The sequence below is a fragment of the Sebastes fasciatus genome, chromosome 19, assembly GCF_043250625.1.
Source record: "Sebastes fasciatus isolate fSebFas1 chromosome 19, fSebFas1.pri, whole genome shotgun sequence".
Classification (NCBI taxonomy): domain Eukaryota; kingdom Metazoa; phylum Chordata; class Actinopteri; order Perciformes; family Sebastidae; genus Sebastes; species Sebastes fasciatus.
The window spans coordinates 7,733,856-7,755,165 of record NC_133813.1 but is presented as its reverse complement, the minus strand read 5'-3'; the positions used below and the strand labels follow the sequence as shown (position 1 = coordinate 7,755,165).

The 21,310-nt window shown below is 37.5% G+C and overlaps 2 protein-coding genes across 2 annotated transcripts in view; both read left to right on the top strand.

The window, feature by feature from the left end:
• The window catches only part of spina (spindlin a), a 391,527-nt gene that overhangs the window by 66,415 nt on the left and 303,802 nt on the right, over positions 1-21,310 (top strand). The gene's annotated exons all lie outside the window — the stretch shown is intronic.
• Positions 503-6,551, top strand: tdgf1 (teratocarcinoma-derived growth factor 1). The gene is made up of 6 exons (XM_074618180.1): positions 503-899; positions 1,014-1,072; positions 2,198-2,413; positions 4,093-4,207; positions 4,324-4,433; positions 5,783-6,551. Exons 1-6 carry the CDS (start codon positions 835-837, stop codon positions 5,884-5,886), a joined length of 669 nt encoding a protein of 222 aa, XP_074474281.1. The 5' UTR covers positions 503-834; the 3' UTR covers positions 5,887-6,551.

Sequence of the window (21,310 nt, the reverse complement as noted above, 5' to 3'; positions counted from 1 at the left end):
ACATTTTTTATTATTATCAGAAAATAAAGAAATATGAGGAATTAAAATGTATTAAGTTCAAAGTATTAAAACTATGTCAAACTATATATTTCTAGAAAAACTGCAACTTAACTAAAAAATCAAATAATTAAATAAATAGAGAAATGAGTGAAAATAATAATTAAATTGAAATTAAATATAAAAAACATGGAATCTAAACATAATAAAAAATAATAAATATTAATCAGCAGCAACAGAACAAAAATATATTCTTTAAAATATAAGATTGTACGTTCACTTGTTTGTTTGTCATAAGGGTTAATGTATCTAAACAGCCTACAAATTTAATTCAACTAGACTAAATTGGGAAGGACTTAGACAATTTTGCCTTATGTGAAATTTGCCGACTGCAAGTATAAGATACGTCATGTAACTCAAAGGCTTTTTATTATTATTATTACATGTGAGTTTTCAGTTGGTTGTAGGAGAGTTTCCGTTATTGTTGATTCCACCTGAACACGTCAGACAGACGGAAACAGAGAGTGATCAGTAGTGGGCGGGGCTTCCTGTATGAGACTCACCTGAGAGGAGACTTCAGAGGAAACTAGCAGGAGGAGACTCACTGGTTCTACTGATCTCTGTCTGTCTCTCTCTCTGACGAAGCAGAGCTGGCATCTCTCCAACCCTGAAGCTTATTTATGGACACTTTTATCTTCTCACTTTTGGACAAGAAGCAAACACAGAAGAATATCGGATTTTAACGTTTTTTTCTGCTACCATTTTCTGCCATTTGTCTGGTTTTCTTTTTTTTTTTAGTAGCTTGTTATTTATCCAGAGTTGAGACTGTGAAGAAACATGGACAAAGTGTTGTGGATTTGTTTGAATTTCTGCAGTAAAATGAGTTGGACACAGCTGCTCAGGTGAGTCTGGAGACCAAATGTATCTTGTGATTATTTTAAAGAACAAACATCTTGCTCTTTTTTAAATTTCCTGTTAATTAGATATATTTTAATTATTTGTCTGGATGTTTTCAGGATTGTGCTCTGTGCAGCGACCTGCAGTCTCCACTCTGCTGCTGCTCTGCCTGCTGCAGGTTTGTTAACACTTTCATCACACACACTTCCATGCTCTGTGCTCATTTATTTTATGTAAGAGAAACAATTTATGTATTTGTTTATTTACATTTTTTTTTTCTTTATTATATATTTATTTTACTTTTCACACACGTCTATACTTGGTGTTGATTTGTTTTAATCACAAGAAACAATTGAGTTTTTATGTATTTGTTTATTTAAAAAAATAATGTTTTCTTTAATATATATGAATTGAATTTTTCACATAAACGTCTATGCTTGGTGCTGGTTTATTTTATGTAGAGAAACAATTGAGTTTTTATGTATTCATTTATTTAAATAGTTTTTCTTTAATAGATACTTGTTTAATTTTCACACACACATCTTTGCTTGGTGCTGATACAATTTGAGTTTGTTTATTTAAAAAAAATATATATTATTATATAATAAATAAAAACATTTTTTCACCATGTCTCTATTACAGCCTCTAAATGGAACAAAATTAAACAATTCAAACCTAATAATTCAAATTCAGACTTCAAAACTTCAAAAACACTGAGTATTTTAAATAGCTACTGATTTGTTCTCTGCTGGGAAAACAGCCAGTCAAGGCTAATAGACACCACCATGAAATTTCCCAAGTTGATTACTTACATTAAGACAATTGGGGTTTTGTTGTATACATTTTTTAAATTTTCTGAATATGTGCTAATTTGCATACATTTCCAGAACATAAATTTGAACATTGGATAAAGCCAGGTTAAATTCTTGTTTCATTTTGTTGACATATTAGAGCCAAAGGTTTTAACAGAGGGGGTTTTAGATAACTCGTTGTATCACTCCATAAATCAGAAAATGCTGTCAACAAACTAAAATGCATTTTTGCCATGTTTTTAGGATCATGTAAAACACATTTGTGACCTTTTTGAGACTAATTTCACTCTATAGTTTTTTGTTTACTCATTGATTTACAGGCTGTACTGAAACTGAAGTGTACAAAACATCAATTTAAATTTCTAGAACACAACCTCATCATTTTGAAAACAGTTAGCTGTGATTTAAAGTATGTGGGATTTGTAGTAAATGGGACAAAACATTTGGATTTTCTGTATAAAATCTGAGTTTGTTGCCTTTTTGTTTTTCAGGCTGTGAGGGAGATGATTGCAGCAGAAGCCAGACCTCCTCTTCATCTTCATCCTCCTCCTCTTTATCACCCCCTTTATCTTCTTCTGTGGTGGTGAAATCCCCACAGCCCTCCCAGGACTTCCTGGGCCAGTTTACCCAGGTGAACTCCCCAAACAGTGGGGACCGTAAACACCGTGACGCCAGCGCCGTCCTGCCCTTCATCGGCCTCACAGGCAGTAAGTTCACACTTCACCTCTGTATGCACAGATGGAGGCCGTAAGCCCCAAAAAACAGTGAAGGAGAGAGTTCACCACTTAACCCAAAACTGACAGTTTTTACACTGCAAAAAAACAATCAAACTATATAATATTTCCAAACAATAATCAGCCTGTGTCAAGAAATGTGGGAAATGGTCATGTTATGTGTGTTATGTTATGTTATGTTAGTGGGTTTTTCTAAAAGGTGGAATTAATGAGACTCAACATCTTTAAATTTAACCAACAAAAAGAAGAAATACATAAATCAGCTTTTACACCTTAATTCAATAAAATAAGACTGTATGGTCTAAATGACCAAAAACAACATGAGATTTGTTTTTGCAGTATCTATTATAGGCAGAAAATAAAACTTGTTTTATACTATATGTTATTGCAAGAGTGCAGAAGTTAAATTTCCAATTGCTGACACAGCATTTTTTTTTCTATTTTTACAATATAAGAAAATAAAGAATTATGTGAAAAGAAAATGTATTAAATACAAAAGTATTATTATATAATATTATTATATTATAAAATATGACAAACTTTATATTTCTGGAAAGAAATGCAACATAAAGTGATTCAAATAAAATAATAAAATAAAGCTTAAGCTGCTCATGTCACATTTATCTTAACAAAACTGTAAAAAAAAACAAAAAAAAATTGATTTCAAAATTAACAAAAAAGTTTAGAAAAATAAAATGTAATTTAATTCTATTTAAATTCTTAAAATATTCGTAAAATCCCAAAGTTCAAATTTTCTGTCCCTTAGAACAAAAGTCTCTAGTCTTGTGGCAGACTGAGCAATGAGGTCGTCAGTTAGTTTTAGTGTTTTTCTGTTATTTTCAGATGTTTGTTCTGACTCTCAGTGTTTGTCTGCTGATGTGAAGCAGAGGACAGGAATGTACTGCCAGATGGAGACTCTGGTTTATCTCACAGATACAGATACAGGCAGAGAGAGGCTCAACCTGAGGTCTGAGGGCCCTGCAGCGGTCCTTTCAGTTGGTCTCACATGGTCTCCGGGAAGCAGAAGACACATTAAGAGGCTCTGGTCAACAAATGAAAACCTATTGTAGTGGCCATTTGTCGGAACTTAAATCGAAGGGCCACTGATGCACCATGGGTATGGGTTTACACAGGCAAAAGATTCATTGTCCATGCAAAATTTATGTGTTTCTGACGATTTATTTATCAAACAAAAGCAAGCAAATGAAGCACAAAAAAAACATGGATGTCGCTGCCTCTCTTCTTCTGTTAAAATAATCCTATAAGCCCACCCAGGTGCATGCTGGTCCTACATACCTACAGTATATAACTGCAGTTTTTCCCAATTCATAAACAAAAGAAAACAAAATACTAATTACTCAAAAATACAAACATTTTTAAAAGAAGTTGTTGCAGAGCTGAGGGGCCCTCACACACCCTCTGTGACCTTTGACCTCACCCCTATAAATTGATTGTATTCTACTAAATTAGAGTTATTTTAAGCTTCCATTTGAGTTAGATGCAAAATGGTTACAAGTCCAGCGAGTTTGACACTGCAGGCTGGAGTTTAAAGCAGTAGAAAGGTGTGTTAAGTGGTTTATATGAAGGAAATCGATTTAGACATGTTGTGTGAGGTGTTGTCGGTTGCAGTTCTAATGTCGTTTTCCTTATAGGTGCTGAGCAGAGTCGTAGCTGCTGTAAGAACGGAGGAACCTGTATCCTGGGCAGCTTCTGCGCCTGCCCTCCGTTCTTCACGGGGAGGAGCTGCGAATATGACCAACGCATCAGGTAAACAACAAGAAAACAACACTCTAAATCATCGCTTTTAATGAATCACTCCCTCGAGCTATCAGTTATTGTTTCCTTAGTTGAATTATTCATATTTTTTTCTGTCTGCCTCGTAGGACGTGTGGTTCCATTCCTCACGGTGAATGGGTTCAGAAAGGATGCTCCTACTGTCGCTGTGGTTACGGCATTCTGCACTGCTTCCCCCACGTCTTCCACAAAGACTGCGGTAAGAGATGCACTTCACATCTATATTTTTTTTTGCAGTTGCCTGGATCACATGCTCATTTTTACAAATCCTCCACTAGTTTTTATTTTTTTTCCCCTTCCATACAGCCATTGGTTTCAGTTAGTTTCTATGAAAATCAAACAGCAGACACTTGAAACTTGAGGCAGTATTTAAGGTTGTCAAGTGGCATGTGGTGATGGAGAGCAGATTCTGCTTTTTAAAACTCATCCCCAGTGGTGCGTTCATGGATGTGCATAGACCAAGTCACAGTCTGTGTTTATTCATTCCTGTGAGTTGGTAGTTTTCCGTGCCGTCCGTTCAGCCGTGGTGTTTTTTCCGTTGAATGAACAAGCAAAGGTGTGGACGACGCCCTGGTCAAAAACTGTGTCGTTCACACTTTTCATCCCAAACAAAAATAACGACCCGGGTGTTCACAGTAAACTCCCACCGAGTGCAAACGCACCTCTTAATGACCACGAGCCACGCCTACTCATTTACAGTTCAAGGCTTTTGTCCCAAAAATGCAAAACACTCTCACAACCCTCAGCTCCTACACAAACATAAGGACCCGTTACCTCCACTTTACGCTGTGCCGAGCAGCAGCAAATGCATTGTGGACTTTTACGTACCTGGGTTTTGCCTCTCAGGCTACACGCATGCTGTTCTAACCCTCTGGCTGTTTTCAAAAATACATACTATACTAGTAGTATGTACTGATTTGGCCAAAATGTAGCATGTAGTATGCAGTGTGCAAACAAAACAGTACACTAAAAATACCTGGATGTCATACTGATTCTGAAAATCTCCAGTATGCATCAGACCAGTCTACCTCGCCTACTGTATCCCACAAAGCAAAGCTTTGGAACAATACAGGCTAAAGTCACAACAACAACAGCAGCCAAAAACAGCTTGTTTTTTACATTTGTCATACTATTTCATCACTAAATTCACTTCTGTAAATTTGAGGTGAGAAATCAACTGTGTAAATTTAGATTATTGGCAGTTTAACGATATTAGATGGTGATACAACATTTTTGGGGGTGTATACCCATGCCTACATATTGTACAATATTTCACATAGTGTGCTTTCCAGTGAAAACCATGTATCTCAGGAACTAAAGAAGTGCAAGTTAACATAACCTAAAATAAATCCAATTGAGGGAAAGTGAAGTGCCATTGCAGCAAAAGGAAATACAAGAACAGATGCAGTATAAATAAGTCACTTTAAAACCCTTGAATAATATACACACTATGTGTACTATATACAAAATAGTAGTAGTAGTAAATACTATAAACACCAAAAAAGTTACAATAATAATAATCATTTTCTGTCTTTCTCTACTTCCCAGATGACTCGCAGGAAGTACTTTGGTATCGTTCGTCAGCTGTCAGGACAGTTCGGCCCGGCTTCTTGTATCTGACGCTGCTTCTTCCCCTGCTTCTCCTCCTCTGATGTTTTTTGTTTTTTTAAATGGATGCTGGGCACCAACACTAGGATTAATGTGAAACACTGAGCTGTGGACTATGCCATATTTCTCAAGCTGCTTCTTCAGGACTAATGATCAGTCTCCAAACCCAATCAGAGCTTTATAAGCTTTTAAAGATATTTATTGTATTTTTTATTTTGTCCAAGTGCTACAGTAGTGGAGAAGTAAACATGTTACAGGTTATAACTTTACACATAAATTCATGCTCGGTCTCATTTAAAACCTCTAAAGTGAATCAGCAGTTTAACAGTGAACTGGAGTTCAAAACTGCGTCCGCTTCTTAAACCGTTCCTTCCAGTGGAAGGCCGTCTGTGTGTCTGTGTGTCTTGAAGAACAAAGTGTATGTGAAGGAAGCTGTACATAATAGTTTTATGAAAAGTATGTTTTCTGTAGGTTCTGTAGCTTAATGTGATTTTTTATTTTTATTTTTATTTGTAAAAGAAGACACAGTTTCTTGTTTTTAACTTTGTCTTCTGTCTGTTTGCACAAACTGTGAGCTGATGTGACCTTTTGTCCTTTTGAATATAAACATGTATTGATAATGTGTTTATGAAGTTTTGTGTTTGTGTCATGAGAAAGTTTGTCTCTGGAAAAACATGTTTACATCATTAAAACAAATGCGACACTGGGAGTAACATTTTGATATGAAAGAAAAAAACACCATACTTTCATTAGCAAATAAAAGGTTTCGAAGTAGGGCTGTCAAAGTTAACGCGATAATAACGCGTTAATGCAAATTCATTTTAATGCCACTAATTTCTTAAATTCTTTTGGTTGCAGCGGGCTCAGTTTTGCAGTTAGATACTGGTATCATATGAAACTAGAAAACCAGCTATGTCATACTGGCTTGTCACAAAGGAGGTTAATTAACGCTCCAAACTTTCACTAGATTTTGGCGAGGAAAAATTGTCGTGGCCATTTTCAAAGGGGTCCCTTGACCTCTGACCTCAACATATGTGAATGAAAATGGGTTCTATGTCTCCCCTTCCTATACATACAGCATATTATCCCACTCCCATGTTGATAAGAGTATTAAATACTTTACAACTCTCCCTTTAATGTACATTTTGAACAGATAAAACAATTAAATATTTGAATCGATTGACAGCCCTATTTTGAAGTAAATATTAAAACAAATACATTTTCAAACAGAACCTTTCTTCCCTTAAATTTCACTCTCTCTCTGTTATCTGTAGGCATTGTAAGTATCTCCCTGTCTCTTATCTCCAGAGTTTATTGATGAGGTTTGTATTGATTATCAGCTGCTCTCTTATCTTCAACAAACACGTCAGCTGTTCTGCAGCCTGTCGGCCTTCCAGCTGCTACAGCTCTATAATTAACTAGCAGAATAAATATAATAAGTTGAAATAAATTAGGCTTAAAGGATAATTCTTGATTATCGCATCTTTTTTTATCTTGTGTTCATAGTTTGCCCTCTATTTCCAACACTGTACTGCCCGATGTGGAAATGTGACATCACTAAAAAGAAGTCCCTCCAAAGGGTCCCCTGATAAATCTGAGGGGTCATGAGAAGAAAAAACAAAGTTCTGCTACACACATTTGTTCTCATTTTTTGGATTTTTCTATAATATTTGTTATTGTCATTTAAATGAAACCATGTGAGGAGTTCAACTGGCAACTCACAGATATGAAACACGGCCCAACTAGGCACTTGTATTTCTAAGGGGGTCACAATCCAAATGATTTAGCACCTCTTGTATTATTTTTTTCTAATTTCATATACTTTTTTTTAATGCAAAATCTTAATCGTTGGAGGTAACTAGTAACTTTATTAGTCAAATAAATGTAGTGCAGTAAAAAGTACAGTATTTCCCTCTTAAATGTAGAGGAATAGAAGTATAAAGTAACATCAAATGGAAATACTCAAGTAAAGTACCTCAACATTTTACTTAAGTAGAATTCTTGAGTAAATCTATTTACTTTCCACCACTGTGAGTCTTATAGCTTCAATCAGTTAACCTGAAAGAAGCACTCGCTACGTTACTGAAGAAGAATCCAATGAATGAGGTAGAAGAAGAGGAGAACAAGAGGAGGAAATGTGGATGTATATCAGGGCTTTTGTCAAGAAAAAAGTTTAGGTTCTCCCAGTTTAATCCCGGACTAATCAGACTGTAATCTCTCTTTTGTTATCCACCGATCCCATATAACAACTTGTTTAAAGCAAGATGGAAAACATCTATAGAGAATAACTGGAAAATGTGATTTAAAACCTGCACAGAGTCTGCTGAATGTTAACAGGATTGGAGGAGATTTAAGGAGCTGCAGATGGAGACGGAGGAGCTTCTGGAGATTTAAAGGGATTAAAGGGGGATGTGAATGAGAGGAGACAAGTTAAATGATTTTATCCCACGTTTCCAGGTCCTCCTGCGACATCCTCATCTTCACATGCTTCAATGCTCAACTATGGTCACACTAATGAACCCAGAGAGAGAAACTGCAACTCCAGCTCCGTCTGCTGCAGCTCAGAGAGGTGAAATGCATCGTGGTTCCAGTGTTGAGCAAAGCAAATAAACTGGAAGAGAGAGTGAAGAGATAAATATAATGAGGAGGAAACTGTTTGAGTGCGTTTCTTATCTCTCCAGGTTCCTTAAACAACTTCACTTGCTGATAGCAGCAATCAGAGAGATATAACCCCCCCCCCCACACACACTTGTATTTTAACCCTTCAGGACATTGTTTCAAGCCTTTAACCTAACCCCAATCTACACCTAAATCTAACCTTAACTCTAAAACCAAGTCTTAAACCTTAAATGTCCTCAAACTCCTCACAAAGGCTGGAAAAAAGTACAAGAACACACACAGTCACTTTGTTTTTCCTTCAGCAGAAGACAGCAGAGCAGCTGTGCACTGACATCTACAGGCTGCACACTGAACACCAAACTTCTGGGCTAATTCTGTATAAAGCCTCTCAGAGTAACGTCAACATTATAGGAATTACAATTATGAATAAGTATTGGTCCATGCATAAGTCAATAATTGGTCTCAGGACCCAAATGATGTAAGAGTGCTCCACGGGTCTAGCAGAGGCAGGGGACAGATATACTCTCCAACAAAGAAAAGCGATTTTTTGAAAGGTACGATGAGAAATTAAAAAGATACAAGCTCTGTCCCAATCCCCACACAACATAGAGACATTTTAGAGGACATCCACACATGGTCATTAACTCAAATGGCTCAAATATCCTTCTTTCAAAAGTTACTTTTGGACTTTTTTTCAATACTTTTTTTGCAGTTTTGTTTATTTATTATTAAGTATTTGACACGAGTCAGAGTTTAGGACCATTTTTGGAAGTTTCATACATACTTTCCCAGATCCAATTTAATTAATGAATTAATTAATATATCTCTTATTTATTTATTTATTCATTGTTTTTGTTCTTGTTATATAATTATTAGTCTATTTTTACTTGTATTGTCACTGTTGTTAGTATCTTTTAATTTTTGTCTCTCTCCCAATGCGTCTGGGTGCTGTACAGGATGGGTTAATGGGTTACATTAATCATTCAATATTTATTCCAGCATATTTGCACTCTGCATCATTGCAATACTGTATTATTGTTTACTATTTACACAAAATAGCCTCAGACATTGTATTTCTTTACTCTTGTTTAGTTTTGTTGACCTTGATTTTAGCTGCATCTCTATTTCCGTATGTACAATGAGAGTACACTCATAATCTCTGACTTATCACGTAGCCTAAACAAGAAGCAAGAAACAAGAACTGCATCTCCTCTAATACCAACACACACCATAAGACCTATAACCTTTGCTTATCTTATGCTGTTACCCAATGCATATTTTGCCCTGACATGTAAATCCTGTCATGTCGCCCAATGTATTAAGTTCAGTCTTGTCTCGTCTCACCTGTTATGTCTCGTTTTACTGACCCCAGCCAGAGAATGTTTCAAACACATACAAAACCAGTAAACTGGGCTTTAATAACATCCTGTTTTATTAACCCCCCCACATACACACAGACATGCTGCTGTCAGCTGTTTTAATCTCTGTCGTGCTGATCAGCGGTTTGGATGGATTTCAATAGTATAAAGTCATTGGTGTGTGTGTGTGACATGATATCAGAGTTTTGTCATGCCTTCCATCTGAGTCGCCTGTTGAGGGATTTTGTCAGCAGCCGCAAGAAGTCGCACATCAAAACGTAATGCTCACAGACACACACACACACACACACACAGTAAAGCTACAGTTAAGCTACAGTAAAGCTACAGTTGCGAGATACTAAATGATAATTTTGACTTAATATATAAATAAATACATATATAAATATATATCTATATTATTTTTAGTCTTACATTTCATCTATTTATTTTCATTTTCTGTGAATGGGCTAGCACAGGGTGCACACACATGCACACGCACACACATGTGGGCCATGTGTGCATCATGTCATTGCTATGACATAAGATGATATTGCTATTAGGGTATATTAGTAGCTCTGGGAGCACACATGGTGTATATCACCACTGTGACATTAACAGACAGCTTAACTCCAGACAGGTGTGGTGTTAATGAGAGAGAGAGAGAGAGAGAGAGAGAGAGAGAGAGGTCATCCATCTCCCCGATCCTCAGAAATCAAATGTGCAATATTAGCTGCAAAATATGTTGACTGTTGCCATACAATAATAGGTGCTACAAGCTCCGAACATGTTTCTGGTTAACTACATCTGTAAAAGAATGTATATTTAAAATGTATTTGGTATATTGTGATATACGTCAATATACGGAACGTCAGCTACAAGACGTAGATGTACTGTATTGTGTTGTACTAACATTTAACAATGCAATACATGCACCAGTGGATTTTGATCAAAATGACTGAAACACTGATGCAAAATTTGGAAATGTGGCGTATACCTTAGACAGTGTGACACACATTTAAATGATAAAATTTAAAGTAATAATGGGACTGATAGTTTTGGGTCGTTTTGTGCATTTATTTTTGTACATTTTATGTATTTTCCTTGCATTAATGGAGTGATTAAACGGTATTTGGAGAAGAAGTAGTGAGGCGGAACGTTGATCCGGGGTGTCAGTGAGAGAGCGCCCACTTCCGGTGTTTCCTCCGAAGCAGGAAGTAAGGAAACTAGACGCACCGTGTTGCTCCTGTTCTACCTGCTTCATACAGGTCGGTAAACTGTAAATAAACCACTACTATCGACGTTATAAGGTCGGGCTTTATTAATGAGATGTTTAACTAAATGTTTACAGTGTTTGTATTGATTTTAATTTGCATAAAAGACCAAAATAAGTTAAGTCCGTCCTGGTGAAGTGTTCGCGCAGTGACGCCATTTTGGGTCTAACGTGCCTGACAATAGTATGGTTTCTCTCAGGGCTCCTGGACACTGTGAATGTTTCAGATAATTGTGTGTTTACTGATGTGTTTATTAAGTCATATGTACTTTGTTAATATTGATTGAAAGTTATAAATTGAATGTAGGTTGTAAGTTGTGGTATAATGTCAAATGTGGCATATTTAAAGGAGCATTGTTTACCACATCTGAATTGCACTAAATGGGAATAGTACTGTTTAAACCAGTTGAATAACTGTGGGGGAAAAAAAGTATTTTAAGTACTAAAGATATTTATGGAATATAAAAGTGAATGGAAATGGATGTGTATCACAGATAACTGACTATAGTGGATGTGTGTTTTATTGAGACTGTGAGAATACTGAAGTGAGTAATGGACTGTAATGAAGAGAACAGAAATATGTTGTGTTTAGGACTACATGGTGTCGAGTTGTGTAATAAAACAACCAGAGAAGCAATCTGGAAGGAAACGAGACGCACCGTGTCCTCATTGCTCCTGTTCTAACTGCTTCATACAGGTTACACCCGTAACATGTGTGCCACAGAGCCGGTTGAGGAACGGAAAAAGTTTCCCTTTGGGGGGTATTACGTGACCAGGCATTATTAATCCACTTGGCGCGGAAGCTTTCCACGTGCACATTAGATTTTCATTCATCATGACTTTCCTTTTCCCGTCATGATATGGGTCTGTGAGGTAAAGTATCAAGGGAGTAAAGTAAAAAACAAAACTTCAATTAACATTAGTAGTTAACGTAGTTTTAAAATGTTTTTCCATATGTTGTCATGTATGAGAAGAAGTGGACTATGTGATTAAGTGAAGTATTTAAACAACCTTTGTATAGGAATGATTCTGTCCCAAGCTTTTTGATCATTATAAGCGGTTTCCACTTTACTAAAAAACAGCTGGAAAAGTGAAAGGGGAGACCATGAGGCGGTGGTGTCAAGGGCATGAACCTGACTGGGTCTGGTGTTTTATCTCTCTCCTCTCTGTTATGCCACCTATCTTCTTTCTCCTCTCTCATTCTCAAAGTGGCAGACCCACCTCGACGGCACTTAATTGGACATGCTGACTTTGTTGATGGTTCTAGTATGTCATTTTCATCATCCTCATCTTCACTTTGGAAACAAGACAGATGAGAAAGAAGTCAGAATACAGAAACACAAATGTATTCATTCACTGACCTATAGTTTTGAAATTGTGACACAAAAGTCACTATGGATTATAGAGAATAGTAAGAGGTTATAATAGTGAAATAGTAAAATATGATTATAGCATGTCATTGTCAGTGCCTAAATTTAGCTTATACATTCTTGTTGTCATACAATAAACTTATAAAGTATAATATAAAGATTTTATACCCTGGCTGATTCTATACCCTGGCTGAAGGGGGATGAACTCCAACAATCCTGTCTCACTCCCAACTCGTCAAATACCAAAGCTTGGTCAGTGTGCCCAACGCATCGGGGCACACTTTAGCGTCTGTATGAGACGCACCGGGCTTTCAACTATCTCCAATGTAAACCCATCTGTGTCTGGATTAGACGTTCAGAGCAACTGTCGGGCGGGCAGGAGGGAAGGAAGAATGGATGGGTCAAACAAACACAGGACTTTCATCCAGGAGACCACTGTTCACACTCGTCCTGTGTGAAACCAGATCAATGTTGACTTATTTTACCTTACTTTTGTTACGTAACATACATACTTAACTAGTGCCAGTTATGTAACAAAACAGACTTATTTTATGCAACACTTAAGCTTAACCAAGTAGTTTTGTTGAGTAAGTAAATCTAAAAACTAAGTAAAGCTATATGTTGGAAGTTTATTTTTTAAAGACACTACTGTATGCATGTAACTGACACACTGTCCCTGACACGTCCAATACTGACTCTAGAGAGGCACCTAGAGCGTCATAGTTTGAAGGCAACTGACCAAGCTGCGGTATTTGACTAGTTGGGAGTGACGGCGTGTTTTGAAAGGGGAGGCTGTGGCTGAGGAACGGGTGCAGACATGCGCCGAGTAGAGCAGCCTCGCTGTGACTGGGAGTGTAAAGATGACTAAGCCGTGGTTAAGAACCCGGTGCCGTTCGGTTAAGCCATGTGACATCTGTGTCTTTCTGTACAGTTGTGCATGTGCATATGCGTGTGTGTGTGTGCAATAATACTACTGAAGACATGAATAGCAAAAGTAAAATCAAAATGTCCTCACACTTTGTGACCTTGAGAGATGTTCAGTTAAGGAAAGAGAAAAAAGTGGAGAGGCAATAGAAGAAAATATAACATTAAAAGAGAAAAGAAAAGAGAAAGAAACAAGTGATAAGAAGACGACAGAAAAGAGTGTGAACGGAAGAAAGAGGAAAGAAGAGGGGCAAGGGAGTATAGGATATATAGAAAGATTAAGAATAAATAGAAGATAAGAAAAGAGGGGAAGAAGGGAGGTCAGAGAAGAAGAAAAAATGAGGGGAGAGGAGGAGAGAAGGTAACTAGGGAGATAATAGAACAGAAAGGTGGAGAGGAGGGGAGGAGTTAAAAGAGGAGATAAAGGAGAAAGGAAAAGAGGACCGGAGGAGACAAGAGACATAAAAAGGCAAGAAAGAAAGGGGGAGAAGAGATGACAGATTACTGATAAGTGAAAAAGAAGAACTGAGAGAAGAACAAGAGAAGACAAGAGGACAGGAGTCCACGCCAGCTGGAAAACAGCAGTAAGTAACAAGCAGATTCAGTTCAAGGATGTTAAATGTAACATACTTCAAACATGCAAACCTTTTTCTGCAGAGGAGATTGAACGCAGTTTGGTTCCTGTTGTCAGGTGATGAACGCAGCTCGGATTCATGACAAACAGAAGCTGAAGTCCTTCTGGGAGCAGAGGATTGTTCAGCACAGCGAGCAGATGGACGGGGAGGAGGATCGCAGGAGGAGCAGCGCTCTGGCACGGTCAGCAGCAAAAGTTATGTGTCATTTTAAATGCTCGAATCTGTAGTCCTGGGCGGTGGCTGTTACAAGTGGCCGGCGCCGAGTCTCATTGGTTACAATTCCAGATAAAGATAGGAAAGAAAATTTTGTTTTTAGACATCTAGGACCCCATTTTACACTTAGTCATATCAGGCCGTATGGGTGGATTGGAGAGCTATCAGATAGAAGGCTAAAATACATCTGACAAGCATTTAAGACAGACTGAAAACTGGAGTGGTTTAAGATTAATCTCTCTACGCTACATACTAACAAGTGCTCCTCTCAAGTGTAACTACGCCAGTCTCAAATGGTTTGTGATGAGCTGTTATCCTCCCCATTTCATTAAAGCAACAGGAAAAGGCCACCCCATTTCAACAGATCTGTGGGAGCTCATGAAGATGATAAAACTTGTATCTTAAAATAAATATGTACATAGCTGTAGTGTCATTATAATTTATATTTCCTTTTAGGCTGCCAATCGATTGAAATATGTAATCGTGATTAATCACGATTGTCCATAGTTTCTGTTCAAAATGTACCTTAAAGGGAGATTTTTCAAGTATTTAATACTCTTATCAATATGGGAGTGGGCAAATATGCTGCTTTATACAAATGTATGTATATATTTATTATTGGATATAAATTAACACAAAACAATGACAGATATTGTCCAGAAACCCTCACAGGTACTGCATTTAGCATAACAAATATGCTCAAATCATAACATGGCAGTGTGCTGACTTGACTCTGACTTGCCCCAAACTGCATGTGATTATCATAAAGTGTCTGTAAAGGGGAGACTCGTGGGTACCCATAGAACCCATTTTCAGGTCAAGGGATCCCTTTGAAAATGACCATGTTGCCAGTTTTTCCTCGCCAAAATGTTGCACAAGTTCGGAACGTTATTTAACCTCCTTCCCGACAAGCTAATATGAAATGGTTGGTACCAATGGATTCCTTAGGTGTTCTAGTTTCATATGATGCCAGTGTCTTCTATATAAACTGATCTAACCTGATACAACCTCTGAAAGATCGATTGCGTTAATGTGTTAAAGAAATTTGCGGGGTTAAAACAAATTTGCGTTAATATCGTGTTAACTTTGACAGCCCTAATTTCCTCACACAAAAAGTGAGTAAATTTCTAATTACAGTTGGACTTTAAGGCTAGGGATAGATGGCGGTCATGGCTAAAAGAAACCAACGCTGACTGTTGATTGACAGTTGATTGGGAAGAGTAAACAAAAGTCTGTCGGGCAGTCTCTGGTGTCAAAGTCAGACGCTTTATCCGCCCAACCCATCCACCCCGAGTGTTTACTGTAAAGATAAACAAGTTACACAATCTAATCTGGCAACTTCACCCACATGTCAAACAACGAGAGATATGAGATCAAACGATTTGTTAATGATGAACTTTTTATGTTCAGGGGATTACAGCCGCACGAGCGGCTCATGTTTCTCCAGTATGTCTGACAGTATCATATTCTGTATCATGTTGTTCCAGCGCTCTTCATTGAAGCTGTGTGATGTTAACACGGAGTGAAATATTCAAACCCAAACCTGTGACTGAACAGCTTGATCAAATGGAAATATTTGTCTCTGGTGCATCAAACATTCCCCTCAAAATTCAGCCTGACATATTTAGTATATTTGGGATCTCTGTGGGAAGCTCTGTGGGTTTGAATAAAGTTTGGACATGAGTTTATGAAGATGGATGAACAGCAGATTCAGAGAGGAAAACAAAAGAGAATTAAAAATACCTTTTATTACTGGCCCATGTCCTTGTCTCTCCATCATAACTTGATTAGTTTGGAAAATGCCTCGGTTATGTTTACAGCTCTTCTGTCTGTCATCACATAGTAGCCTGGGAATGTTGATTAGCGGCAGCTCGACTATACCCGTGAATCCTGGAGATCAGTGTTAATATCTGAGGACAGACTGCAGATTAACCAACACATGACGGAGCGTGCTGACAGATGAACGCTCGCTAACAGACACAACAATATTAATCCTGTCAGAGCAAACACAGCCTCTCTCTCTCTCTCTCACACACACACACACAAACGCACTGTTCCCATTTTTCTGTAACACAATTAGCCGTGACAGCAATGACTGCAGATCAAGTTTCGCTGGATGTCTGCACGATTAATTTAAGCCCAGGAGTTATGGTGTCAGGGTAAATACTGGCCTCTGATGTTCTGACAAAACCCCTGGTTATCTCAGCCTCCCAAATACTGAATTCAGCCTACAAGAAGCAAAATATAACTTTAATCTACCTTAAAGTAGGCTAATTAAAAAACAAAAATGCAATAAATATGTATATGATAGTCGGAGTATAAGAAGTTTTGGTTACATATAAACAGTTTTTGCTCTAAATCTCACTTTAATGTCTTTCAGAGGCTGTAACAGGCTCAGCTTTAGAGCTAGAGTGAAGGGACAGATATCATATCAAACTAGAAAACCTGAGGAATCCTTTGGTACCAACCATGTCATGCTATCTTGTCAAGAAGGAGGCTGAATAACGCAACAAATTTGGGCTAAATTTTGGCGAGGAAAAGCTGGCATGGCCATTTTCAAAGAGGTCCCCTTGACCTCTGACTTCAAGATATGGGTACCCACGAGTCTCTCCTTTACAGACATGCCCACTTTATGATAATTACATGCAGTTTGGGGCAAAAACCATGACGTTTTTTTTAATACAGTGTACGTAAATGTGTTATTTTCGCCTATTCTAAAATGGTGTGTTTGAATATATTTATATCTATGCCTTCAAACTCATTGATCTAGTAGTCAAACTGGAGTTCCTGGATCATATTCCATCATCTCACTGGTACCTGCACCCGCACCAATGCTGACCCTAATGAGGGTTGTTTTCAGTCTGAACACCCGCTTATTCCTTTTCCTCCCTCTTTGCCCCCTCTCTTCCTCCATCTCCATCTTCTCTCCAGGCTGAGGGAGCAGTGGTTTGTCAGGTTGGCTCAGAGGAATCAGCAGCAGAAGAGTTTCTTCGAGGAAAGAATCAGACGAGCTCAGAAAGCTCAGCAGAGCCTCGGGAAGCTCGATTCTCCCTGAAACCAGCAGATTGGAGCTGGAGAAGATCACAACAACTCCTCCACCAATCAGATCGCAGGTGAAGAGCAGCTGTCAGGTGGCATTTTAGCATTTATAATATTGAAATTTATAATATTATACATTTACATAAACTAGATATTTTGAAGCTGAAGGAGAGAAACACAAGCAATTACTTTATTCACTATGAAATAAATTCACTAAAAAAGTTAAACAATTATACAAAACTTTTGTCACAAATAGCAAATATGAAAAAAATCTAATTTTTGTTGTTGTTAGAAAATGAATATGCAAAAATAGGTGATAAAATGTATTATCTTCTGTTGCACTTGATGCTGTTGTTTTGTCATTACCCGTCCCGGGTCAGCATAATTATGAATATTATATTCCATTCCCTAATCTCCTAAATCCTACACACTGGTCATTTAAAGATAGGGTCAGTAATGCTGAGAAACTAGCAAGAATACACTAGATTATAACAATTTTTCAAACAAAAAATCGAGCCCAGTGTTGCCATCTCTTTTCCAATTAAAGTAGCTAGCAGCACTCGCTCCAGAAGTCCCTAAATCTAGCGAGAAAGTTGCCAAGTCAGCGACACTGAGAGTCGTCCATTCCGGCCTCTCTCCATAGCCACTCCCCCTAAATTATCATTAAGAACATAAACATATCATAACAAAGGTAAATAACGAACACGGCTATTGTTAGTACTCACAGCTGTCAAGCTTGGAGCTTGCGGAAGTCTCCGCAATGACAGGCAGGCCGTCCAATCATTTCATTCAACAGGCTTATTACAGTCATGTGACAGCCACAAATAACAGACTTTTTTCTTCTTCTTTTTTTGTCAGAGCATCTGATTTATTGATTGCTGTTGGGATGTAATGAGAATTTCATTTTTATGTAGATGAATATATTTTTTTTTTTAAATAACACACAAAGGTTTTAGAAAGTGGCCGAATAAAAGTGTGGCTTTTTACTAAAAAGTGATTGTGATTCATCATTTTAAGAAAAAAAGTGATAAAAAAGTCATAGTATAATATTTTCGAAAAAGTAATAGTTTGGTATGTCAAAAAAAGGGGAAGAAAAAGTCATATAAAAGTGGTAAAAAAGTCATTGTATAGAGTGTCAAAGAAAGTGGTAAAAAAAGTCATTGTATTGTATTTTATGACGACCCCTCCTCTCCACTAGGTGTCCCAATATCCTTTGCTGGTTCTATGTTTTGCAGGGCAGAGGGTCGACAGGCTGATGAGCCACACCTAGGTGTGGTGGTGATATAAAAGCTCTCTACCACAGATGTTTCTTTTTTCCTTGGCTCGCACAGCTGTTTTGGTTTTGTTTGCTGCAGACATTTTCACACGCCCACACATGCCAACATTATTTACTGATTACTGACTTTCAACGTTTGTTTAGTTATTTATTGTTTGTTAAATAAATGCCTTTTACTATTTTAAAACTCGCTTGGTCTCCCATTTTTTTGCAGCCTTGAGCCGGGTTGTAACAATGTCGAAGAAAGTGATATTATTGTATGTAGAAAAAGGATAAAAAGTCATAGTATTGTATGTCGTAAAAAGTGATATTATAGTATGTCAAAAAAGTGATATTATAGTATGTTGAAAAAAGTCATAGTATAGTATGTCGAAAAATTTCATGAACAAAAAAAGTCGTAGAATAGTATGTCGACAAATGTCATGAAAAAAAAGTCACAGTATAGTATGCTGAAAAATTTCATGAAAAAAGTCATAGTTTAGCATGTCAAATTTGATGAAAAAAAGTCATAGTATGGCGAAAAATTTCATGCAAAAAAAGTTAGAGTATAGTATGTTGGAAAATGTTATGAAAAAAATGTTATGTGAAAAAATTTCATGAAAAAACATTAAGTTATTATTATTATTATTAATAATTAATAATAATAATAATAATAATATAATATATTATTAATATTAAGTGCATAAGACTTATTAAACACATCAGTAAACAATTATCTGAAACATTCAGATTGTGCAGGAGCCCTGAGAGAAACCATACTATTGTCAGGCACGTTAGACCCAAAATGGCGTCACTGCGCGAACACTTTTCCAGGACGGACTTAACTTATTTTGGTCTTTTATGTAAATTAAAATCATAAGCCCGACCTTATAACGTCGATAGTAATGGTTTATTTACAGTTTACCGACCTGTATGAAGCAGGTAGAACAGGAGCAACAAGGTGCGTCTAGTTTCCTTACTTCCTGCTTCTGAGGAAACACCGGAAGTGGGTGCTCTCTCACTGACACCCCGGAGCAACTGAAGTGAACACGAACGTTCCGCCTCACTACTTCTTCTCCAAAAAACGTTTAATCACTCCATTAATGCAAGGAAAATACATAAAATGTACAAAAATAAATGCACAAAATGACCCAAAACTATCAGTCCCATTATTGCTCTCAATTTTATCATTTAAATGTGTGTCACACTGTCTAAGGTATACGCCACATTTCCAAATTGGCAGCAGCGTTTCAGTCATTTTGATCAAAGTCCACTGGTGCATGTATTAAATGTTAGTACAACACAATACAGTATATTAGTCTTCTAACTGACAAAATGGATTAATTATGGAATGAGGACAAATTGATTATGTGTAGTCTGCAAAAACGATGCTGCAGTTCTTCTTTTGACCACCAGATAACAGCAGCACACAGTGAAACATCCAGCCAGCAACTGGAACAACATGGGAACATTTCTTCTTCTTATTATTATTACATGGTCAAGGGTATATGGACAAGATTTTCCACATACTATAGTGTACTTTTGGTTAGTTTTTCATGGTTTGTGCTGAGCTCTTTAGCTTCAGTGAAGGGAAACCTCAATGCTACAGCAAACATTGATATTTTAGACACTAGTGTGCCTGACTATGTGGCAACTATTTGATCAGGACACTTTCCTGTTTCAACATGACAATGCTCCCATGCACAAAATCATGTCCATAAAGAAATGATTTCCCCAGTTTGGTGTGGAAGAACTTGACTGTCCTGCACAGAGCCCTGACATCATCCCCATCCAACACCTTTGGGATGAACTGGAACAGTAACTGTGAGACAGACCTTACCACCCAACTTCAGTGTTAGACCTCACTAAAGTTCTTGTGGCTGAATGGGAACAAATCCTGCAGCCAGGTTCAGAGGAGTGGAGAGAGGAGTTATAGCAGCAGATTAATGCCCATTTATGTGATTTTTCTTTCTCTGTAAATACTTTAAAAGTAGCCTTTCAATTGATATTGACATATTTAACTCAGCTATTCATCAGTACAGTGTTAAAGGCCTGCGGGCAATTATTTTTTTAACATATAAATTAAAGATATAATTCACTTATATAACTGAATTTCCGTACACATTTAAAGAATCATTAGTAAACCGATCAGCTGATGGTCTCTGTGACCTCATGCTGCTAACATTGTGTGTGTGTCGTCACTGGCAGGAATGATGTCGCTCTCCGTGAGGAACCAGCAGGTTTTAAAGGACTTTGTGAATAGATGAGACCGGACGTGACTCACTAAATATAAACAATGACCTCGACACTGATGCAGAGAACAACCTGAGTCACAGCTGCTGCTGCTGGAAAACACAGAGAGTAAAAACAGAGAGAAATGTTCTGTGGTTATAGAAGTAACGATGATGACAGCGGTGACGGCGGTGATGATGTCACTGTTCCAAGCTGAACAAACTCTTTATCAAACCCTGAACGCTGTGTTGTTCCAGCCTTTATACAACCCTTAAAGCGGGTATAGCTAATGGATGAATGTATTTTATTCACTAATACCAAAGAACTGTGTGCGGATCCTGACGGCTGAATGTGCAGTCCTCTTTGTCTACCTTTTTTTTTAAGCTATGTCACAACGCTATGAATTGTAATTCCCTCAGGGCAAAGTTTGTCCCTCAAGGACTTGATGATTTGACAACAGCCCTAAACCCTCACAGACTTTGCAGGAACACGCCTCAAAACCTGTTACTCTGTGAGTGTGGACATTGGGATTAGGCCAACGTCTCTAAGGGCT

Coding starts and splice junctions, on each gene's coding strand:
- tdgf1 (XM_074618180.1), top strand. CDS start 835: ATGGACAAAGTGTTGTGGATTTGTTTGAATTTCTGCAGTAAAATGAGT. Junction 2,414..4,092: donor CTTCATCGGCCTCACAGGCA/GTAAGTTCACAC, acceptor TTTTCCTTATAG/GTGCTGAGCAGAGTCGTAGC. Junction 4,434..5,782: donor CGTCTTCCACAAAGACTGCG/GTAAGAGATGCA, acceptor TCTACTTCCCAG/ATGACTCGCAGGAAGTACTT.